Source organism: Acinonyx jubatus, chromosome D2 (genome assembly GCF_027475565.1).
Source record: "Acinonyx jubatus isolate Ajub_Pintada_27869175 chromosome D2, VMU_Ajub_asm_v1.0, whole genome shotgun sequence".
In the NCBI taxonomy this organism is placed as follows: Eukaryota; Metazoa; Chordata; class Mammalia; order Carnivora; family Felidae; genus Acinonyx; species Acinonyx jubatus.
Window position 1 is genome coordinate 66,319,779 of NC_069393.1, and position 25,353 is coordinate 66,345,131.

The window sequence follows — 25,353 nt, forward strand, 5'->3', positions numbered from 1 at the left end:
TTTTTCCTTATCCCCTTTATCTTCAGGAAGGTTACTGGATATTTTGAACGAGAATAGCTCACATTGGGGGAAAATGGCCCAGAGACTCTGTTTCATCCCTCTGGTCCCAAGAGGCCGCTGGAATGTGCGGGGAGCCGTGCGTGAGTGTGTGTGCGCCCGTGAGGGTGTGTGAGGAAAATGCCGCCACCAAGCAGCCGCCCTTCATGGTGTCCCCGGCGTAGTCCGCGGGTGGCACTGGGTGGAAAGGATGGTGAGGGTTTGTAAACAACACGTTTGCTTTGCCCTGAAAGAAGTGTTCACGCTTTTCAAGAAGGCCCTCGCCAAGAGCTCTTAGCCACGCCACGGCCACCGTTTTGCATGAATGTTACCATCTTGCGAATCTTAGGAGCCGGCCCTCCCAACCGGGGAGTAGGTTGGGGTGGCCCCCGAGCTCAGAGAAGGTCTTTTTCCGCCCAGTTTTTGGGGGCGTAACAGTAAAACGCGGATCTTTTATTAGTTCTTTCGAGATCTTTTTGATAGTTTAAGGCCTAGAATATTGGTTTGTTTGAAGGATCTTTATTCTCCTGAAGGCTTCCCTCAGCTTGTCCTGAAGTCAAAACCAGTTTCAAGAGTGTAGAGGAGTCTGAATGATGAGCGGGTGGGTGAAACTGACAATTCGGGAGAAAGGCTCCCAGTACAGCAAAGTGCACCGTGGGGAGCAGAGCGGGGTGTTTGCAGGGCTGCTGTATTGATGCTTTGAGTTACACAAACGTATGAAAATGCAGTAAGAGAAAAAACCAGCGATGGGGCGTAAATGGAAGTAAATGGCGTTTTAAACGTTGTTCGAAAGATTGACTTTAGAAAGAATAGTGAAAATTCAAGTTTGGCATCAAAAAACACTGGTATCATATTTCAGAACAAAATGGTTCCCCTTTTCTGACTGGTGGAATACTAAAGTTCCATTCGTGACAACTTTTTGCTTTCATTCGATTTTACCTGACTTTCAGCGACTAACAAGATGCTAACAATTTGAACATGAAAATGATTTACACTATTTTTGTTCCTATTCTGCAAAATAATTTCAGCTAAGATTTAACTAAATATGATGGACAGTTTAAGTACGCCATTATTTAAAATTTATCTTTAGTTCTTAATATAAATATAAACCAACAGAGAAAAAGATGTTTAAAACTAAAGCTTCTTTACTAAAAACAAACAAACAAATTGGCCAGTTATTAATTGGAAAACATCTGATGTGCTTCTTACCAGAAATGTCTTGTGGCTTGAGATTAGGCTACACATTAAATTTATTGAGTTTGCTGTGGTATTGTAAATTGGTAAATGCGTTTTCCTATCATTTAAATAGGAAAAAACGAGAAATTTTATGTTCACAGAAATATCTTTGTAGATCGGTGTCTCATTTACCCTGTTCTCCCCATTTTGAAAGTTCTGTCTCTGAAATATGTTACTTGAGGAGATAAGAACTTTTCAAAGGTGACCCCTTCTGCTAACAGTCCAGGATGGGAACTTCAAGAAGAGCCTAATGGCCCTGCCTTGTTTTGCATCGGTGACAGATCAGTGTTCAGGGGGCCATGTTCAAGGTGGTGATTATGCCCCTGGGAATGGAGGTTTGTGCGCTTATGTTTCCAAAACTTTCTCAATAAGGATGATCTGAGGTTTGCTCCCCTCAGAACCCACTGAAATTGCGCTGGAACCAGGCATAACATGGCAAATGCTTTACGGGTCCATCTTTAATGCGCTGAAACTTGAGCAGGTTATTTTGAAACTACGTTTGCATAATTTAATCTGAGCATCCATTTTTATGTAGTTATGAGGTGCCGGTTGCCTCAGCCATCTTTGAGAAAACGCAGTGGGGAGATTGCCCTCGGCCGCAGAATCGATTGCCCACATCTTGACTGAAAATTTTGTGAGCTAGAGCTCACAGAAGATAAGATTCTTCTCTGGTGGATGGCCTATTAAATATATCTTATTCGAGAACCTTTGTTTATTCTAGGTATTTTAGTGGGGTCATTATGTAATTCGAAAGAGGAGAAGCTTTGAACTCTTTCATAATGATGCAGATGATCAATGTTATTCGTGTGCATAGCGTGTGAGGATTACAAGAATTTTTTTCACTTCTTAATGTCTGTGTTTAGTGATTTTCATTTATATCAGCTCGCATTTTGGATAAAGTCAAGGACTTTGATGAAATAATAGCCATGATCATAATAAAAGCCTGTTCCTCTTCATGTGTGTCATATTTGGTCTTAAGAGAACTGCTTTATTCTGTAAGTAGCTAAACGCATGAGGTGTGATGTTGAATAATGGGACTGATTTTGATACTTGTTTTATGATAGCCAGTCTCGGTACTCAGGAAGATTGCAACGAAAGTTCATTTCTGTAGAGTGCTTTTGTTCCAGTCAGGTGTATTTAGTTTTTTTATTACTGCATTCTTAGCTTCGGTCAAGAATCGCCCCCGACCTTTCTGCTCAGATTGACCCCTGACTCCTGGCCCATATTAGCATCACCTGTAAAGATCATCAGCCATGTTTAGACATACAGCTAGTATCTTGTAAGATCTTTGTTTTAAACTTGCCTTCTCTAAGCTGGCCAATGTGGAGATATTGCGTAAAATGTAAAGAAGCATTAGGTAAACCATTTGGGCAATAAAAAATATAAATTACAACTTAAGATTTCAGATGAGTTCAGAAAGTCAGAATAATTTGATAACCTAAAATATGTGTATTCTCCGTATTAGGAGAAGACAACATTGCTGTGCACTGGTGGGTGTTTTATAAGGACTTATCTCCTTAAGCATTCACAGCATTTTATTTCCAAAAGTATTTTATGTTTTAATTTTGTGCTTTCAAATCAAACCTAATTCTTGATTTACAACTAGTTATTTACTAACCTGGATGAACAACAGAAGCTGAAGTTCAGGTTGTAAGTTTTGAAACTTTCTTCCCAATGGAAACAGAGTCAGTAAATTCTGTGTGAAATATTGAAGTCTGTTGTCAGATGCAACTATACAGTGCCACTAATCATGGTGAAAATTAACCAAAGAAACACACACTCTTCTGTGAGGCGAACACGTACGTGATTTTCCTAAATAATCTGACTGGCGGCAAAATATTACTTACTGTTTAATGCATGACATTAGTTTGTACATCTGAGTATAGATGAGTTATTTTATTTCCTTTCCAGATTATTTTGATAAGCAGTGACTAAAAGTCAATTATAAAAATAGAAAAGGTTTTGGTTTAGCATTTGATAGCTAGTGTTCCCTACATGTATAAATCCAGCTTCGATTTCTAAAGTTTGTGTCGTCTTCTGCATAGCATTAGGACACTGGCTGACTGGTTTCAGAGGAAAGGCTCCTCAGATTCAGTACAGAAAATGTTATAAGTAGTTATTCTGTTTGCAGGTCATTTTACAGACATTCTGCATTTGGAAAGATCTCCGGGTTACTCTTAGGGAGCAGTGTGCAGGAAAGTTGTGTGTGATGTCCAGTCACTTTGATGGGCATGTTGACAGTTCCATCCAGGATCGGGGAGGAAATAAGAATTTGCCAAAAACGGACATTACCTCACACTCACCCTTGGTCCTTTTCTGGAAGGAGGATGGAATGTCTAACATCTGCGCCAGTTTCTAACATCAGTTTGAGTCCATTTTTAGGGAAAACAAGGATACACTTGTACAAGGAATTTTGAAAATTTTGAACACAGTCTTACGCTGCACGTCGTTCAGCAGAAAATATCCGAGAGGATTAAGTGTTTACCCAAAACAGGGAAGGAGAGAGGGTGGGTTCTTAGCATTCTGAAAAGTTTCTTTGCGTCTCTAGAAAGGTTTTTTTTTTTTTTTTCATAAAATTTTTTTTTCTTTAGGGTTTATTGTGATCTGTAGTTTTAGATAGTAAGTGTAGCCATCCAGTTATGAGTTGTTGTTTTTTTCAAATTGCCAAAGAGATCAGTATTATGAAATGTAGTACATTATTCCCATTAGTCATGGTAAGTGACTATGCATATGGTGTACATAGAGCTGTTCTAATGTCAGTGCTGTAAGGGGGTGCAGGAGAAAAAAATGATCCCCCATTTTATTCTTCTATCCACTTGTTCTCTTGCTACCTTCTTAGTAGTTGATCAAATTAATAATTTAAAAAACCCAAATCTGTTGGTTGGAATGTGTTAAGATCTGATCGGTTAAGATCTCTTTGCTTGTCCTTATAGTCACCGGGGGGAAAAAAACCCCACCAGGACTGACACACAGTGAAATGATCCCCCATTTTCCAGTTTCTCTGTCTTTCTCTGATTTATTTGTCTTGTGGCTGCAGGTTCCTTGACTCCAGTTAAACTAATATTTCTTCCCTGCCTCTAACAGCTAATCCTTAAGTAAACAAACAGATACGGCTCAATTCACAGCACTGATAAACAAGAATCTAAAAAATGCTAGGAACTGGGGTCTAACCAAGGGATAGGAGTATAATGGACTGAACCAAACACGGGAAGCGAGAATGGAAGAAGGTTGAGATAGTGGAGTTAAAACTCCAGAGAGAAATTGGGACGCAGGGCACCCCCCTCCCTTCCTCCACCGTGGTCCCCCTGCCAGACAAAAGCTTGAAAGGGTCTCCTATGTCAGAAAATCCCACTTAATCTGATTTTTATTTTCTGCCACAGTAATTATCTTGTTTAGGATGGTCTGACTGATATGATCTTGTATATTTGAACAGGGAAAGTTGCTGTGGGTCCACAGCTGGTGCGAGTGACTGGTAGCTGTGTTTAGAATAGTGCACTGAAAAGTTTTGCAGGAAGTAAAGTGATCCGTAGTCCAGAATCAGGGCGAAGATGGTAATTAGTGGTTTGTAGAAAGGAGCACATGGCAGTTCCCTTTCTGGTTAATGGACCTGGCTGAATCTTGCTGATATGTGTGATATACTGGAAGCCTAATATTGCTTGTTCCCACCAGTGAGAAGACTGGGAAATCCCGACTTTAATTAAAAAGGCACATTTTTGAATTAGGAATGTGAATTTGGTTCCCAACACCACCAACAGGGTGTTGGTGGTAGGCTGATAATTTGCCTGGCTCAGTGGCTGTTCACTTTAAATTGCACCCAACTAAGGTTTCAGTCTTCCAACATTTATAGACAGCAAGTTTCGTTAGGTACAAGTCCTCACTGGCAGCTGTTTGAGGAGGAGGTGGAAGGGAAGTCATCCCCGCACCCCCAGTATTTTGTTTATGTATTTGCATATGACACATATATCCACCTAACAGGATAAAGTCTTTGCAGTAGCAGAAGTTACAGTGAAATTAAATGATCTTCCTCTTTCCTACAGTTCCTGCTGGATTTTATAAATAAGTCCCCTGATGGTTTACAAGGCAACTTTTCCAACTCGACGACAGCACATCTGTCAGGGAGATGGTACATATTGATGTGAATGTACTTTATGAGCAAAAGGCGCGGTTAAACAGCTTGCATGAGGATGTGCTAATAACTTGCAGTTTAGTTTGGTGAATAAATCTTTCCATGTGTTCAGAGACAAAAGGCTGGGGGTCATGCATGTGTTCAGGGGTGGTTGTCATCCCATGGAGATAGTTTTCACGCCGCTTTTCCCTTCTTTAATGTGGGTATTTGCTTTAAGGATGCACCAGGGCCATTTGCTGCTGCCCTTTCTATGCACCTGCTTTCTCTCGATCACAGTAATGACCCATCAGTTTTCAGTGGCCACTTCCCGCTCTGGCCCAAGCCTGGAAACCGCCACTCACGGCTGTCTGGACATCTTAAATCCGTCTCAGATTTTGCAACTTGTCTATAGATTGTCTCCCAAATATGTTTTTGGCTCTTATTACACCCACCTTTAAACCTGACCTCTTGCATCATGATGCTAAAGGAGTAGACAAGGTCATCTATACAGTATTTTAAATATGTTTTAATTTCATTAAGTTACGTCTTGTAGATTACTTTGAATTCATTGATGTAATCATTTAGATTACTTTGAATTCATTGATGACTAAAATGATCTAGGATCTGCCTGGTGTTGGAGAATGTAAAATGCACATCTTTGATCTAAATTAATTATTGGGTTTCTGACCAAGAGGGTCCAAGAGGAAAAGAAAACCCTGGACTGGGAACGAGTGACCTGGACAAGCCAATTAACCTTCTTAATCCAGCCTCTCTGGAGGCTGGAAAAAAATTTTTCCTTTCAAGAAAAAGTTGTGTGAATCTCCAGGAATATGGTTGAGTAATCATCAGTATAGAATGCCTCCCCTCTCCTATACATCTGATACAGAATATATCCCATATCAGTTACATTTTAGCCATGGGCATAGGTACATGTTTGTGAGATTGCTCACACATGGAAACAGCAATAATTACAAAAAGAAATCAAATGTTTCCTCCAACATTTGCAAAGCGTATTTAGATCGGTGTTATAATTTTAAGTCAGAAAAGTAGATAGAAATGTCAGTGACAAGGCATACGTTTTATACTGTTTTCTGATCACCAGAAATTTTTAAAAATAAAAATTATTTTGGAATGTTAATTACTTGGGACTGTTGAAGTGAATACTTGAGTGTTCAAAAAGAGTGCTGTTTTCAATGCAGGAGGCAATACTTTTCATTTGTCTAAATTGGATTGTATTCAACCCGGGCAGGTGGGAGTGTGTTTGGTGACCGTGTTGTTTTCAGAGGCACAAAACATCAACAGGACCTGCGCCCGCGTCTCTCGGAGCGGGGTTGGGCTGGGCTGGACGTGGAGTCCGGAACCGTGCGGCGCAGTCAGTCGGCCCCATGGGCCCCAGGGAGCCGCCCAGACCTCAGCCTGAAAAACACTTCGCGAAGAGATCCTGAGTGTTCAAAAGCAGAGCCTCAGGCTTCCGGGTGGCCTCCATGAAGAGACGAAATGTTTCCAGAGCCTCCCAAGGACTGGGTCTCCTTGGGGCCCTGCGACCTCAGGACTAGCAGCGTCATCCCTAGACTCCAGTTACGGAGAGGATTTGTTTGACACTTGAAAAGATACTTTTTAACCTTCTGCATAAAAGGGGAATGAGTTGAGTGGTTAAATTTTGCTTTATATATAGACTTTACATTATATGCATAATGAGGATGAGCACGGGAGAGTTACTACAGCATTGTCTAGAAGAACAAAAAATTAGAAACCTGCTAAATGTTTCCCAGTTGAGAAAATAAACCACCGCTTGCTCCTCATGTACCATTCGGCAATTACAATAATAATGTTCTCTTATGTTTATTACTATGGAATATAAAATCATATGGAATGTAATAGGGAATATAGTATTGTTAACTACAACAAAAAGTACAAACAGCATGTTACAAGGGATGTCACGTTTTAAAAAAAGATATGTGAGTGTGTGTGCAGGTACCTGAAAGTCTGGAGAAACATTAAACAAATACAAAGATGCTAACAATAGTTCTAACTCTAGGTGATTCAATATTAGTGTGTGTGGTTTTTTTTTTAACACTTTCTACTTTTTTTTTCAGTGAGTATGTATCAATTTTATAATCAGAAAAAATAAAACTCTGTTTTCTTTTTTTTTAATGTTTTTGTTTATTTTTGAGACAGAGAGAGACAGAGCATGAGCAGGGGAGGGGCAGAGAGAGAGGGAGACACAGAATCTGATGCGGGCTCCCGGCTCTGAGCTGTCAGCGGAGAGCCCGATATGGGGCTCGAACTCACAGACTGTGAGATCATGACCTGAGCTGAAGTCGGACGCCCAACTGACTGAGCCACCCAGGCGCCCCAAAACTTTCTGTTTTTTAAAAACAAAACTAGGAATAGGCATTTCATATTGGTTTTGCACTATCTTTAAGACTGAACTGCCCGTTTGTGTCTTAGACTTCAGACCTGGAAGGCCTCTGAGAGCTGCTTTAGCCCAGCCGTCCTGTTTTTCTAGGTAAGGCAAGTGAGCATCAGAGAAGGCAAGTGAATTATTCAAGGTCACGCTGCAAGGGCAGTGGTCGGGTTGGCGCAGGAACCCTCATCGCCCTGTGTATTGTATTTTCTGCTAGGCTACCCTGTTGTGTGCCTGGAGATGGAGAAGCGAGAAATGGAGAACATTCATAAAACAGCCATTTATCTCCTGGCACTAGTCTGCTCAATCCCCCAAGGGGACTTGAAAAGCATCCTTAGGTATGTTACCTTCTCCCTGCTCCCTGTCCAACCCCCAACCCCCACCCCCGTGGGTTTTCTGCAAGTGGCGGTAGACTGGCCTCTCCAGAGCATCTCATGCTCTATTTCATTCTGCCAGACAAGCCAGGCATCACATTTTGGGGTTTTTTGTCCTTGAAGTATGTAAGTTGCAGAACTGTAGTTCTGTTACCATAACAAAGGAAATTAGTCTTAAATAATTTTCCCTAATGAACACTAGGTTTTTAGCTTTTCCCATTTTCAGAAAAATGTCTCCTATAGCTCTTTTTAAAATCCCCTGGCTGAGATTCACAAGTGCATTTGTTTATGATGTCTCTTTTATTTATTTTATTTTATTATTATTATTTTTTAACGTTTATTTTTGAGAGAGAGAGCGAGCGAGCGAGCACAATGGGGAGGGGCAGAGAGAGAGGGAGACACAGAATCCGAAGCAGGCTCCAGGCTCTGAGCTGTCAGCACAGAGCCCAACACAGGGCTTGAACTCGAGAACCGTGAGATCACTACCTGAGCTGAAGTCGAAGTTGGATGCTTTACCTACTGAGCCACCCAGGCACCCCTGTGAGGTCTCTTTTAACTTAACAACTGTACCCACCTTTTTCTGTTCTTCATGACCGAAGATACCAGGCTATGTTGTCTTGTAGAATGAGCCATGATTTGGATATGTTATTATTTCCTCATGGCCAAATTCAGGTTAAGCATTTTGGCAAGGATCTGCAGTGGATGCTGTGTATTGCAGTAAGTTTGATCTGTTGGTTAACGTCATCACTGACGGATCTCTCCATCGTAACAGGACATTTTTTCTCTTTGTGATCTCACGGCTTGTGAGTTCGAGCCCTGTGTCGGGCTCTGTGTTGACAGCTCAGAGCCTGGGGCCTGCTTCCTATTCTGGGTCTCCCTCTCTCTCTCTGCCCTCTCCCGCTCATGCTGTCTCTGTCTCTCAAAAATAAATGAATATTAAAAAAAAATTTTTAGGGGCGCCTGGGTGGTGCAGTCGGTTAAGCGTCCGACTTCAGCCAGGTCACGATCTCGCGGTCCATGAGTTCGAGCCCCGCGTCAGGCTCTGGGCTGATGGCTCAGAGCCTGGAGCCTGTTTCCGATTCTGTGTCTCCCTCTCTCTCTGCCCCTCCCCTGTTCATGCTCTGTCTCTCTCTGTCCCAAAAATAAATAAACGTTGAAAAAAAAAATAAAAAAATAAAATTTTAAATATATTTTATTTTTTTAAGTAAGCTCTGTGTCCAACGTGGGGCTTGAGCTCCTGACCCCAAGATCAAGAGTCACGTGTTCTCCTGACTGAGCCAGCCAGGTGCTCATGTGGTTTTATCTTTTAATTTCACCATGTTTTTTAAAAGCCCCTTCAATGAAATGTGGGACTGAAATGATAAATAAATTCACGTTAGAATGGATTAGTTTGGGTAAATGGTTTAAATCAGTAGGCCTTGCGAATATGTGTGTTGTATAGGCCCTTAGATACTATCGGGAGACTGGATTTTTCTCATCCTGACTTCACCGATGGGGCCATTCACTTCCCACTTAACCTCCACGGCAGGCATTTTGTCACGGGCTGCAGTACTTTCTAATGTTCTTACAGACAGAATATAAATCCCCCTTCATGCTCATGGCATGAATCGATGCTAATGTAAGTTTTGCTAGCTCACACGACGTTTTTAGGCATCCTCTTGAAGCTAAGTCAGCCCTTTACAGAAACCTTTTATTTTCCTTTTCAAAACCACTATATGAAGCTGACTTTAAAAGTGACTCATGACTTGCCCTGGAGCCTAAACTGGGTGAGTCCCGGAGCTGGTCTGTGCCTACCAGTTTGTTCATGCTTTTTAGATTTAAATTACATAGCTATTTTTGCCTCTTCCAGATTGGTGCTCTTATTTTCATGCACAAAATATGTATGGGTGGGGAACATGGTGTGGAGTGGAGAAAAGAATCCAGAGCAAGCCTGCTCTGTGTTCTAGATTCAGCTTTGCCACCACTCTCCCTGAGCCTCAGTGGTCTCATCTATAAAAGGGAACGATAATAAAGTGAGTAACAACTAACATTCATTGGATGCTTCCTGTGTGCCACCAACTACATCTAAGCACATTGTGTATGCTACATGCATTTAATCATTAAGTCCAACAATAATTCCGTAAGGTAAGTGCTGTTATTCTCCTCATTTTACAAATGAGGAAATCAGGGGCGCCTGGGTGGCTCAGTTGGTTGAGCGTCCAACTTCAGCTTAGGTCATGATCTTGCGATTCATGACTTCGAGCCCCACATCAGGCTCTGTGCTGACAGCTCGGAGCCTGGAGCCTGCTATGGATCCTGTGTCTCCCTCTCTCTCTCTCTGTCCCTCCCCCACTCATGCTCTATCTCTCTCTCTTAAAAATAAATAAACATTTAAAAAAATGAAGAAATCATGTCACAAACTTACAAGGACTCAGCAAAGCTAAAAAATAATAATATTTATGAAAAAACGAGTAATGTGAGGCTGGGATGAGAGAATGTTTTATAAATTAATGTGATCATATCATCTCTATGTAAATATCTTTGTCCTCAAAATAATTGATAAAAAACTCATCACTTGGCAAGGAAAATATTATAGAAAAAATTGCTGAAATACATCTGAAAGTAGGTTGATTGAATTTGAGAATAACTAAACATTACAATTAAAAACATTATTTCCTGTTTCTTTTTTCCTTTCTTTCTTCTTCTAGCTTTGAGTGTGCCTTTTGGTTTAAAGTGAAATCCATATCCCAATTTAAATTCCATGAGCCAGTCTGACTCTGGCATTTGATTTGCTGCCTTACTCTGCTTGTTACGCATGTTAGGCAAGACCTGAATTTGATGCTCACAGAGAGTATATAAACACTTATAATCCTCTCAGCATGTGCTAAAATCATAACAGATACGATCGTTTGATTTGCAAAGAGAGCGTCTGCCAAGTTCGACCACAGCATTTTTAAACCAATTCAGAAAACCAGGATTCCGCAATGATTAAAGTATCCTAGGCTCCTATTAATAGCAAGAATTCCTGACTTGAAACGTGGCAACACCAAGCTCCCTTAGTCTGCTCCAGACACACTTCATGAATGGTCTTAGCAGACTTTGTTACAGGTGTCCTTTCGCTTTAAGACACTGTTGTATGTAAAAACCAGACTTTAATGGAGTCAGTAAATCAGGACAGGATTGTTTGCTTTTGACCTGTGAAAGGGTTTACAGTAAAGATCCTTTAAACAATGAGTTCCTCAGGGTGTTTCAAATAAAAATTTAGTAAGTCTATTTTGTAAGTGATGATTTTTAAAACCTTTTGGGTTGTTTTTCAGTTTTACAGAGGTATAATTGAAGTACGCCAAGCTGTACATGTTTAAAGCATCCATCACATAATCAAGGCAGTAAACATTTTTATTACCACTGTGAGTTTCTTCATGCCTTAAAAAAAAATTTTTTTTTTACATTTATTTATTTTGGAGAGACAGAGCACAAGTGGGGGAGGGGCAGGGAGAGGGAGACACAGAATCTGAAGCAGGCTCCAGGCTTTGAGCTGTCAGGACAGAGCCTGACATGGGGCTCGAACCCACACATCGTGAGATCATGACCTGAGCTGAAGTCGGACACTTAACTGACTGAACCACCCAGGGGCCCCCGTGCCTTTTATAATTTATCTTCTGCTCTTTCTCTTAACCCTCTCCCCTCTCAGGCACCTACCCATCTGCTTTTCCATCGTGGTACCTGAGTTTTTGCTTTTTCTAGAATTTTATACAAATGGGATCATAGTTTTTGTTGTTGTTGTTGGCCTGGTTTCTTTCACTCAACATAATGATTTTTGGGGAAATTTTTTTTAAAATTGTGACACAATACACATAGCATTTACTGTTTTAGCTATTTTATTTTTAAAATTTATTTATATGTTTTTAGTTTGTTTATTTATTTTGGTAGAGAGCAAATGGGGTAGGGGTGGAGAGAGAGAGAATCCCAAGCAGACTCCACACTGTCAGCGCAGAGCCCGATGTGGGGCTTGAACTCGCGAACTGTGAGATCATGACCTGAGCCAAAATGGAGAGTCAGACGCTTAACCGACTGAGCCACCCAGGCACCCTCATTTTTATTATTTACTTATTTATTTTTGAAAGTTTATTTATTTATTGAAAGAGGGAGGGAGGGAGAGAGGGGGGAGGGGCAGAGACAGAGACAGAGAATCCCATGCAGGTTCCACACTGCGGATGTAGAGCCTGACGCGGGGTTTGAACCCACAAACCTGTGAGATCACGACCTGAGCCGAAACCAGGAGCCTGCTGCCTAACTGACTGATCCACCCAGGCACCCCAATTTATTTATTATTTTTTTAAATTTTTTAAATTAAAAAAAATTAATTTTTAAAATTAAAAAAAATGAATTTTCTAAAATAAGTCTCTGTGCTCAGCGTGGGGCTAAGACTCACAACCCTGAGATCAAGAGGCGTATGCTCTACCAACTGATCCAGCCGGGCACCCCCATTTTCGCTATTTTAAAGTGTAATTAACTAGCGTTCGGTACGTTCACGAGGTTGTGCAACCATTACCACTGTCTAGCTCCAGACCATTTGCATCATCCCAAAAGGAAACCCTGTGTGCAGCGGGCAGTTATTCTCCATTCCCTCCTCCCCCAGGCCTGACAACCACTCATCTGTTTTCTGTCTCTATGGATTTGCCTTTTCTGGATGTTTTATATAAATGGAAACATGCTATATATGGCCTTTTGCATCAGGCTTCCTTTCACTTAACATAATGTTTTTTAAGGTTAACCCATGTTGTAGCCTGTGTTAGTACTTTATTCCTTTTTATTGTTGAATAATATTCCATTATATGGAGAGACAACTTTTTATCCATACATTGGTTGGTGGCTTTTGGTTTTTTCTACCTTTTGACTATTGTGAATAGTGCTGCTGTGAACATCTATGTACTGGTTTTTGCTTGGACATCATTTTTTAATTCTTTTGGGTATGTATCTGGGATTGGAATTGCTGAGTCATACGGTGATTCTGTGTTTAATTTGTTGAGGAACCTCCAAACTGTTTCCCTAAGTGGCTGCACCGTTTTATAGTCTCACCAGCAATGAGTGAGTATTCTTACTTCTCCACAACCTTGCCAACACTTGTTATTTTCCTTTTTCTTTTGTTTTTTTGTTTTAAATTGTGGCCATTCTAGTGGGTATAAAGTGGTACCTCATTGTGACTTGGGTTTGTATTTCCCTAATGAGTAATGATGTTGAGTATCTTCTCTTGTGCAACAAAACCATTTGTATATCTCCTTTAGAGAAATGTCTTTTAAGTCCTTTGTCCATTTAAAAATTTCATTGTTTATCTTTCTTGTGTGAAATTGTGAGGGCCCTTCATAAATTCTGGTTACTAGACCTTTGTCAGATATGTGATTTGCAAATATTTTTTTCCATTCTGTGGGTTTGTTTTTCAGCATACGATTTTAAAGTTCATTCCCCCCCCCTTTTTTTTTCCACATACCAAAAGTTTGGAACTTTTTATTGTCAAGTGGTATTCCAGTTTATGGATATATCATAAATTGTTTATCCGTTCACCTGTTGATGTATATTTAGGTTGTTTCCAGGTTTTGGCTTTTACAAATAAAGCTGGTATGAATATCCCTTTACAAGTATTTATGTGAACACATCTTTTAGTTTTCTTGGGTAAATATTTGGTCAATGATAATTTAACCTATTAGGAGATGACACGATAAAATCAAATAAGATAAGATAAAAATGATAAGAATCACTTTTGGCTGAAAGCACCTTTGAATTTTTATTATTGGGTCTTTGAACAGAGCGTGTTAAATATGACCCTTCAAAATGTTTATGTATTTATTTATTTAAATTTCTTTATTTATTTTGAGAGACAGGGAGAGCATGAGCAAGGGAGGGGCAGAGAGAGAAAGGGAGAATCCCAAGCAGGCTCAGCGCAGGGCCTGATGCGGGGCTTGAACTCACGAACCTGAGCCACCCAGGTGCTCCAACCCTTCAAGGCATTTAAAGAACACACATGTTAGGGACACCTGGGTGGCTTAGTCAGTTGAGTGTCCGACTTCAGCTCAGGTTATGATCTCACACTTTGTGAGTTTGAGCCCTGCATCGGGCTCTCTGCTGTCAGTGTGGAGCCTGCTTTGGATTCTTGGATCCTCTGTCACCTCTTTCTGCCTCTCCCCCACGTGTACTCTCTCAAAAATAAGTAAATATTAGGGGCGCCTATGTGGCTCAGTCAGTTAAGTGTCCGTCATCAGCGTAGGTCATGATCTCACGGTTCATGGGTTTGGGTCCCGCGTCAGGCTCTGTGCTGACAGCTCGGAGCCTGGAGCCTGCTTCGGATTCTGTGTCTCCCTCCCTCTCTGTTCCTCCCCCGCTTGCACTCTGTCTCTCTGTCTCTCTCTCTCAAAAATAAATAAAGATTAAGAAAAATAAAAAAAGTAAACAAACAAAAAAAAGGACACACACTTTTTCATCTTAGTTTTCAGGGTCAGTCACTCATCAGCTTAGTTTCTCTTTTTCTTCTACTGATGAATCTTCGTCCAGTAATTTTTCATTGGAGAAATAATTATTACCGTGGAAACTGGGACACAAGATGGATAAGATGACAAAACTGCAGAACTTCAAGCTGGAAGGGACCCAGAGATCATCTACTTCAATTCTCTAGTGAGCAGAGGAAACTTACGTGCCTGTGAGTAATTTTAAGTCTCCTAGTGATGAGGTGTCTACAGATGTAACAGTGCGGGGGTTGAGTGAATGGCATCGTGTTCCTGCTGTGCTGTAGGGCTCACAGGGCACCTTTTCCCGCCTCGCTTGTCCCATTTAATCCCAGCAAGCTCATGAAACAGGTAGGCAGTTACCAGTAGTTGAGGGGTCCCTAACCAACGGTCGGAGGCCGCCGGCTCAGAGCCAGGCCTTCTGTCCTGTTCCAACTTGTACGTCCTTCTCCCTTTCTGGTGAATCTTTCCCCGCCTCTAAGCTGACTGCCACTGCCTTCATTCAGGCCTCCCAGCTTCTGCCCCTGCCTCCAGCTGGGCCTGTCCTCAGATCTTTCTCTTCTCCACACCAGTTCAGCCTTAATCTTGTCTGTTTGCTCAAAGCCCTGCTGTAGCATCTTGTTGCCTGTAGGTTGAGATTCAGACTGCTTAGAAGCTCTTTCTGGAACAGCCCCCACTTAACTGTCCACGCCTGGCCCTAACTGCCTCCTGCTCTCTCTCCCTGCACTACCTTTTCTCCTCAACTCAAACATTCCTTTCCTGATTATGGATTCTGCTTAGACCTCATGTCTTATAGGGAGCTGTCCCCAACACCACACAAGAACATGGGCTGGGTGCTCCTATCCTGTGAGGCGTTGTGGCCCCCCACTGTAGTGTTTACTCCATGCTTGCCTCTTGTTGGTCCACCCCTGAAGACTCCACGAAGTCCTTCAGGTTGGGGCCAGTGTCTTTCATCTTGGTGTCCCTAGCATCTGACAGGGTCCCTGGCACATAGTTCGTTGAATATGACAGAAGGAGCAAGTTGACAGCCACCTAACTATAGATCTAATGGACTTTGTGATGAATAAACCCACTCAGAAGGGTCTCATGGGTGCGAATTGATGTGGGAGCGAAAGTTGGTTTTCTCCAATGTATGCGTTATTCTGCCTGCCTGTCTGAAAAGGCTGGAGGAACACAAACAGCCTGCCTTTATGTTTGGAGAGGTGGTGTAAGGGGTGGGGGTGGGGGTTGGGGAACAGACCCAGGAAGTATAAGAAACCCAAGCTGTGGTCTGGCTGTACCTTCACGTCACTGTGTTAGCAGAGATAGGGCACTGAGTCTCTTAGGTCCCACCTTTGTTAAAGGGGGTCAGGGTGTGGGCTTGTTACAGGATGTGGGGTTTGTTATAACCACCAGTGAGATGACAAGGGAACACGCTTTGAGGAGAATAAAGTGCTGAATACACGTGCATCATAATGGAACCAGGCTTCCTCTCCAGCCAGGGACCCAATTGTGCCTTTCAAGGTACAGGCAGTTTCCAGGCTGGATTTCTTCATCTTTGATCCAAATAGAGAGGGTGGAAATGACCACTCAGAATACCCCTTGAATCCTGTTGCATCAAAGGTTTCAACAACAGAAATTTCTGGACAACAAAAATGTTTTTGTTTTTTTTTAGTCTTTTTTAAGTCCTAAGCAAACACTATGTTTACTTCAAGCAATTGCTAAAACAACATAACTGAAGACAGCTGTGACACCAAGATAACTTTATTATTACCTTGACATTTGTGATAATGACAGTTTAATGGTGGCAATGATAATTGGGCAGTTGACCAGTGGCAGCTGCAAAAAGGAGTTGCCCATTTGGCCTTTGAACTCACAAACGCTTTCTTTTTCCTCTTCCTGGGATGGTGTCAAGAGGCTTCCAGAAGGGTCCAGTGTTTGACGCACTGTCGTAAGCTGTCCTACGATATAGCCTCAGACAAAACGAGGCCGCCCTGAGCCCCTGGTAATGGCATTGTTTACCTTTCCAAGGAGGTTGGGACAGCATCAATCCGCATGTGGTGCGTGCCCAGGCCAAGGAGTTCGTGCCGTGAGGCCTAAGGTTCTTATGAAATGAAAAAAACACGTCACTAGGGCCGTGGTGGTTCCATGTGCGCTAAGTGTGTCCGTGACAGGATCAAGCGTGCTTTCCTTATTGAGGAGCAGAAAATCGTTGTGAAAGTGTTGAAGGCACAATCACAGAGTCCGAAAGCTAAATAAACAAATGAAGGGTTTTTTTTTGACTAATTAAAAAAAAAAAAAGGAAAAGGAAAAAGAAAGGAGTTGCCCAGAACATAACTTAACGCCCATGATTTCTGCTCCGCCGCCCTATTAAAATTGCATTCTGCATCTCCCCGTCCAATCTCCCTTACTTTGCTTTGTTTTCAACCGTAGCACGTTTTCTCTTAATAGCTGATATAACTTACTTCACTTACTGTGTTTTTACTGTCTGTGTGTCTCCTCCCACCCAGCCTGTGTCACGTGTCACATAAACTCTCCAGGAGCAGAAGCGTTTCATTCAGTGATTTACACCCCCCGCCCAACGTAAGGGCAATGCCTGGCACCCAGAAGCAGCTCCCTGAATATTTGTTTGAAGGACTGAATGAACTGTTAGTAAAAGTGTCAAACTTAGACACTCACACAGTGGCATTTGTTTCTTCTCTGAGCCCATCTAAGCTGTGAGCTGTATGTGTTTGGTGGTGCAGGAGGCTGTAATGAAAGTGCAAGATATGGGAATATCATAGCCTCTGGTCCTGTGTCATTCTTGGAAGTAAAAGAAGGTGCGGAACTGGGCCGCTCCTCTTGGCCCCAGGCATCAGTGACTCAGTACTTGTATGACAGGCTGGCTCCGACAGTGGCTGGTCTCATTGGACTCTCTTTGGCAGAGACCCAAGCTGTGCATTTGGTGGGATCTTGATGCTGGACGAAGAACAGGAAGGGCTAGGTCTCGCTCAGTCCCTTGCAGTAGGGGCCCAAAAGACTAGGACGAACACATATCCAGCAATAGAGGATTAGTGAGTACATTTGGCTGCGTCCTCCCATACAATGAGGACTATCTCTGTGTGCCGTTAGAAGAAATCTCAGAGGGATGCCTGGGCGGCTGAGTCGGTTGAGCATCCGACCCTTGATTTCGGCTCAGGTCATGATCACGTGGTTTGTGACTTCCAGCCCCATGTCGAGCTCTGTGCTGACCACGCAGAGCCTGCTTTGGATTCTCTGTCTCCCTCTCTCTCTGCCCCCCACTTACTCTCTTGCAAAAATAAATAAATATTAAAAAAAATAAAGAAATCTCAGGGATATGTCAAGGGGAAAAAAAACAGGGTATAGAAAATGTAAATAGTTGCTCCCATTTGTGTAAGAAAAGGGAGAATAGGAAAAAGATATATTAAAAAAATACACACACACCTACACAGAAAATTAATTTCACATAACTTTAAAACACAGTAATTTGATTATACATCTGTAGTGGAATGTACCTTTTTTTTAATGTTTGTTTTTGAGAGAGAGAGACACACAGCATGAGCAGAGGAGGGGCCGAGAGAGAGGGAGACACAGAATCTAAAGCAGGCTCCAGGCTCTGAGCTGTCAGCACAGAGCCTGAGGTGGGGCTCAAACCCACAAACCATGAGATCATGACCTGAACTGAAGTTGGACACTTAACTGACTGAGCCACCCAGGCGCCCCTCTGGTGGAATGTATCTTAAGTTCAAAATAAATTCCAAGTAAATCTTAAACCATTTTCAGTAATATTATTAGTAATGATATTGGTATTACTATTATGAAACAATTATATATAAAATATTTTATACATATATAGTAAGTAATTGTGTTAAAACCATCAGAAACCAGTGTTTCCAGTATATAAAAAAAGAACAGTTTCATAATTAAAGTTGTTAAGTAAAAATCCTGTAATCCTAAATTTGAATTGGAAATGTTAGTGTGAATTCCTGATATATTTTCTCTTTAACAAATAAAAAAGTATTTCCTAACTTTGTCCACTGAAATGCCTAGAAATAATGGCCAATTTAGTAGCAATAAGCACCCATGGCATCCAGATTGTGGCCTCTAAGTACAACTTCCCACTAAAGAGAACTTTGATCCTCAGAAAAAATGGCTGATTCCAGGTCTGGGACAGTAAATGTACAAGATGTGTTGGAATATCTTGTATCAGCAAGCAAAGAAGCTTCAAAGACCACTTGTGTCCTGCCTGAAGGACTCGAGAGCCAAGTTAAATGGCCTCCCAGTGCCCAAATATGGAACAGTTTGAGCATTAAGGAGTGTAAGTATAGTGGATGGATATACATTACATATATTACAATGTGTCACATTCCTAGTTAAAAATTCAATGGTCCTCACTAGGTTGGGGAACCAACTCATTCTGAAAACTGGTCAAGAAAGGGAAAGAATCAGACCTTTCTTATTGATTACCTTAGGGTATCCAAACTGTTGATGAGGAAAATTTCTTTTTTATAGGAGAATACTATCTAATAAACACAGAAGGAATTATAGAATTGGACCATCATCATTTTGCATCCTCTAGTGAATTATGCGTTTAGACAACATGGTTAGTAAGTTCCTGCTAAAACATCAGGCGAAGCTGGTGGGAAACTTTATATGGGATGGATTGGGTTGATGCATTCAAACCCACTGATCATTTTTAATGTGACAGAAGAGAAAGACTTCAGGTATCATGTACCCACCGAGGTAATGCAGCAGGAAGTAAACAGCACTGTCAAAGGTAAAACCTGAATTCATCTGTGCCAGGCTCAAGGTCTAACTACTAGTTTTCTGTAGTATTCTGTAGAATACAGAATACTAGTTTTCTGTAGAAAATACAGGGGACAGAGGAACATGTCAAAACAGTACTATGGAGATAAAAATCAACCAGTTGTGAGTGTGGGACATCCTTCAGGCCTGAAGACCCTTTTTTTTTTTTTTTCCAACAAGTAAATTGCAAGGATATATCAGCAGGAGGGGTTCTCTATAGATTAAAACAGATTAAAAATACTTATCCAGTCTATAATCCAGTCTGTAATTTTTAATCTATAATCTTTATTTGGATCCTAGCTCAAAAAAACAAGAAAATGATTACTTAAGACACTTGAACATACGAAATATTGAGACTAAAGAATGATTTATTTATTTATTTATTTATTTATGGCTCTGGTAATGATACTGTGATTATGTTAAGAATAAAGTTATTGTAGTTCAGAGCTATATACTCAAGTATTTATAGATGAAATAATGACTCTGGGATTGGCTTTGAAACAATAGTGTAGAGGGTGAGAATGGGTAGGGTAGAGAGTAAACAAGATTGACCAACAGTTAAAATTGTTGAAGCTGGGTGATAGGTAAAGGAAGTTTCATTATCCTGTTCCTCTACCTTTGTATAGTTAGAACATGTCCATAATAAAAGGAAAAAAAAAAAAAGCCCACCAGCTCAGTCAGTTGGCCAGTCCTGATTCCAGCTGTTCCTGAGTTTAACTTTGGACTGTGGAACATGCTCTTGAAATCACACAGCTAGCGATTGGAAGGGCTAGGATGGTAATTCACATATGTCTGGCCCCAAAGCTCAAGGCCTTAACATCTGACTCTGTAGAATTTCTGTCCCTCTGTGGCTTAGACTATTGTGGGATTGTTGAGATTGAGAGTGTATAGGGTTTTACAAGCAGCCATAATAGAAACATGGGGAAATGGGGCAACAACAAAATAAGAACCAAGTCAAAACCAAAACATCAGAGTTAGTCTTCCTTGGAAGGAGGGAACTTCCCTGGGTGAAAGAAGAGAGGGTAGAAAGATTGCACACGTCCCACCTAAACCTTGTTGGGCTTTTCCTGTCCATCCCCCCACCCCGGGTTTTGTATTTAGAGAGACCTGGGTTTAAGTAGCTTGGCCTGTCACTAACTGTGAGTTTACTGTTCTGTGCCTCGGTTTCTTTACCTCATCTAGTCTGGGGGAGGATCACATAAGCTCTTAAATGTTAATTTAGAAGCATAGAAATTAGAAAGCAGAAGCATAATTAGTTCACCAGGATCCTGAGAATCCCGAAGCTGCGTTGGGGATTGTGTATTTGGAATGTCTTATGGTCTGGATACCCCTGTCTTGCTTTTCCAGCCCTAGCACATTCTCCAGCATTTTCTCCAGGACCTAGGGCAGCCTTACTTACATTTGGAATTACCATTTAGTCTCAGTGAGGACGATCAGGGCTCTAAGGGTGGTAATTTTCCCAGCTGGCCATGTTTGAGTTTGTTATGTGGCTTGATAGCCAAAGGTAGCTGGAGAAGATCCTTCGTAGGTGGGTCCATAGAAAAGTCCAGCCAGACAGCTGGAGGCCAACTTCAACTTCGCCATCTTTGAGATTGGAAGGAAAAGGTGACATTGCTTGTCCTTTCTGAAGGAAGCACCACATTTTCTTTCCCTTCTACCCCATTTACCCCTTAACCCTAACCTGCTCCCCTTTCCTCACTAAATCTAAGTCTTGTGACACACAGGGCTCAGTCCTGGCAAATGTGGTTCTTTTCACAAACCTTTGAAGAGTTCCTGGCAAATGCACTTGGTTGAACTGCTTGGTCACCTGGAAGTATTTAGGAGTCACACCTTGTGGACTTTGATCCCTGGTGTCCAGCTCACTTTCCCCTACTGCGTGTGACCTGTCCACTTGCTGGGGGCTTGGGTGTGAGTGAGCTGCTGGCCCAGGGAAGCTCAGCCAGAGGGAGCCCTGATTTACGAACTGTCTGGATTTAACTGAGGCTACAGCACTTTTATTAATAGAACATGCTGCATTTCCTTTTTATAAAAATATGAAGATCATTGCACTCAGGAAAATGCCTGGTGACTTTCTGTCTTTAGGGCATGTTCATCACCGGGCTAAAATTAAAAGTGAAGTCAGGCCCTTCTTGAGTCTATTTTTAACTGAGTTTAGCATATGAATGTGAACGTGAAGTCTTTCTTTAGATCTCCCTTAACTCAATTACTTACTTATGCTAAGCATCCCGCCTGGAATTTGGGTCTACCTACAGTGGGAGGCCCAGAGGGGGATAACTCTGCTATCTTAGTTTGTGTGTCTTCACCCATCCCAGCTTCACTTATATCTGGACAGTTAAGGAGGCGTTAGTCATTATACTGAAATAATCATCATCATCATAATACGAGAAAAAAAGAAAACCAACCAACCCACCAACCTAATGGCCATTCTGTGATGTGTAGATATCAAGTAACCCCTAATTGGTACGTATTTTTCCAGGGGCTCCAATTTAGGAGCAGCCACTTGGGTGGAAGAGGAGACACGGGATTGCAGAGAAGACTGTGTCATTCAGGCAGAAAGTGCGAATGGCCCTGGCTTACCAGGGAGACTTGGGACAACAGGTGGAGGGAGGGAGAGGGGAAAAAACTTAGCAAGTGTCATTCCTGTCCAGAGAGTTCCCGATGAGTGATGGGAGTGCTAGGGAAAACTTTCAGAAACCCTCTTAAATTCCCGCTTTGAAATCGTTTTAATGTCTGCTCTTTGAGGACTGTGAAGGGAGGGGGGCAGAGGGGCAGAGTTGATCCTAACTCTTAAGATTCTTTGGCCTAAAGTTTCACTTGAAGGCAGGGACTGACAAAGGCTCTTTTTTGAACTTCTGCCTAGGGCCTTTCCCTGTGGACGCTTTTTGAGTAAAACATTTTTTTAAAAAAGCCTATTTATCATGATCACTCTTGGCCCTTGTTTTGTTTTGTTTGTTTGTTTGTTTCTAGGACGGTCATTTTGGGTGAAAAAATATTGACAGTTTGTTTCTGCTGATGTCATTTTTCTTTGCACTTTTACATGAATGTATATTCAGCTCGTGGTGTCCTGAACCCTTTTAAGGTGTCATTTTTAAGCAGAGGAAGAACTTCCTTCTGTTTTTTTGGTATGACAGCAAAGCCATTGTTGAGGATAAGCAGAAGATTAATTTAAAATGCCAATTACTTTTGCTAATCCGCTGATGGTGAGGTTGTTTATGGCTGGAGAACTATGAAAATGTTTCCAGATAAAGTGTGAGAGGGGAAAACAGGAAAGGGGTGTGTGTGTGAAGGGGCAGAGGGGTAGTTAGGGGGGCTGGGAATGGTAATTAAGCAATAGGCACCTTCCATATATCGCATTTTCTGTTAAGAGCAGTCGAAATGAAGTATGATGTGTTTATAGGCCACCACCTATAAAAGTCTGAAAAGTCTCCTATGGGTTTTTGTCTGCAGTTCAACAAACCATTTACTTGCTATAATGATCTTTTCGATAAAACTTTGGGTTAAATGACAATACTTTTGGGCTTAGGCGGTTTTCAATTCTGAAGACTTTGTACTTTCACTTAGTTACAGTAAATTTTAAGGGATTGGCTCTCCTAGCCAGATTGATAGTTTTGGGTTATGTCCAGTTAGTAAAACATGGTAAGGGTAGGGGTGGGGAAAGCTATGCGTTGCCACTGTCCTTAAGCGTAGTGACTGAAGGACGTTCTCCTGGCTTCTGGAGGAGGCACCTGTGTGGGACCTGGAGAATGGACAGACCCCTGATAGAGTTGTTGAATTCAAAATAATAGGCCATCCCTCTGAAACCATTCAATTTCACCCTTATTAGTTATTCAGGTACTTTTGTCTTGGTTTTTATCTCCATTCAACTCTATTCCTTAGTGAATCTAACGATTCATCTCTTTGAAACCTTTTAGTTTCACCTTGGTTGGTTGTTTCCGTTAAAGAGAACATTTTTGTCTTGTTTTTTCCTTGCTTCAACTTGACCCCTTAGGGGGTCCAAAGGTGTTTCATGCCTTGGAGTTTCAGGGTGGATCCAAGAAATGGTCAGGATCACGCTTGTCTCTTTCTCAGGCACTGCTGGGTGGTACCTGGCACAGGTAGATGAGGGAGTGAAGAATGTGTGGCACATTCTTAAGTTGTCCTCTGAGAGGAGATCTGAACCTCAATTTCTCACGACCAGACTCTGTTTCTTTAGATCGGTGCTTGTGTGTGAAAAGCCTCTGGCTTTGCTTCTTTCACTGTTACCATGATTTGTGGGATTGAGGTTAGGCCTGGAATCCTCACAGAGTTCCTCTCAGCTGGAGTTCGCTAACACAGCGGCTGAGAGCGGTGCTAATTCCAGCTGCCAGCAGGAGCCCGCTCCTTCCCTGGCAGGTGGGAGCCCCCTCCGTGAATATTTAGATAGAATCAAACCATCCCTGTTGCACATTTTCTTCTGAATGCTCATGGTTTGTGAAAATGTAGCTTACTCTCATAAATACTTTGACATGCTTCCCTTTCTCCAGGTCTGATTTATAACAGCACTACCGTAACAAGCTGATGGGTAACTTTATTTTATTTTTTATTTTAAATTGAAGTGTAGTTGACTAAAGGGAAATTTTGAAAGAAAGAATAATCATCAGTAATCTCTTCGTTAGACTCCATAATTTGCCTAGTTTGTCTTCGTTCTTTTTTTCTGTTGGGTCATGTGCACATAATTTGAAACATGCAACTTTATATTCTTTTTTTTTAACATTACGTTGCAAATATATATATATGTATATATATATATTTGCAGCTGCATCATTTCATAATTTAATTGTCCATGACTGCTTGATATTCCATTGAGCTGATCTACCAGAATATATCTAATTATTCACCAACTGATGGACAATCATGATTTCCAATACTACAGTAATGGATATATCTGCATGCACGCAGCTTTGAAATATTTCCCAGGAATGGGATTAGTAGGTCAAAGGGCATGAATATTTTTATTACTCTTGATATATTTACCATATTGCTTTACAATAAAGTTGTACCCATTTACAAAGTTAGCAGTAAATTATGAGGGTATGAGTTTCACTGTGAAACTTAACAATAGTTTCACGAGAGGATATGAGAACCCCTTTGCCACGGTTTGAATCCCAGCTTTGTCACTCGCCGCTTACCAGCTGTGTAAACCTTGGGCAAGTTCTAAAGAACTTCCTGTGCCTCAGTTACCTTCTCTGTGAAATGGGGATAACCATAGTACCTACTTCATAAAAGTGATTTAGTTAATATTTGTATAGTGCCTGCAACAGTGTGTGTGTAGTATCATGGTGTGTGTTTTTAATTTTTATTGATTTTTTATTGTGAGAGAGAGAGAAAGAGAGTTTTAGCAGAGCACAGGGGAGGGGCAGAGGGAGAAAAAGAGAATCTTAAGCAGGTGCCACTCTCATCAGGGAGCTGACCTGGGGCTCCATCTCACAACCCTGGGATCATGACCTGAGCTGAAACTAAGAGTCCAACATTCAACCAGCTGAGCCACCCAGGCACTCCTACTGTGTGTGTGTTTAACAAACACATCTCTCTAGGATTTGAAACGATTAATTTAGGGGAACATGGGTGGCTCAGTCCGTGAAGCATTGGACCCCTGATTTTGGCTCAGGTCAGGATCTCAGGGTTGGGTGGGTTCTAGCCCCGTGTGGGGATCTGCGCTGACAGTGCTAAGCCTGCTTGGAATTCTCTCTCTCCTCTCTCTCTGACCCTTCCCACGGGCATGCTCTCTCTCTCTCTCTCTCTCTCTCAAATAAATATTAAAAAAATAAAATTTAATAGCAGTAGTGACTTCATTTGTTAAAAATATTTAAACACGTTTATTAACAGTACTTCTAAGTAACACTCCTTTTTAAGTCTCTGTTTTGGAAAAGGTAAGTCTTACAATGTTAATTTACAACACAGATCCAATCTGGTGGG

General features: G+C 41.6%; 1 protein-coding gene and 1 pseudogene across 4 annotated transcripts in view; both read left to right on the forward strand.

Annotated features, from left to right (window-relative positions):
• RBM20 (RNA binding motif protein 20) overlaps positions 1-25,353 on the forward strand; it is a 193,877-nt gene that overhangs the window by 832 nt on the left and 167,692 nt on the right. Inside the window, exon 1 of one of the 4 annotated variants that reach the window (XM_027063040.2) lies at positions 19,302-21,879. The exons of the other annotated variants lie outside the window; for them this stretch is intronic. Coding sequence (XP_026918841.1) covers positions 21,851-21,879 — 29 coding nt within the window. The 5' untranslated portion in view covers positions 19,302-21,850. Of the gene's footprint in view, positions 1-19,301; positions 21,880-25,353 lie in introns of those variants that run through there. 4 annotated transcript variants of the gene reach the window in all.
• LOC106984753 (uncharacterized) lies at positions 178-19,306 on the forward strand (annotated as a pseudogene).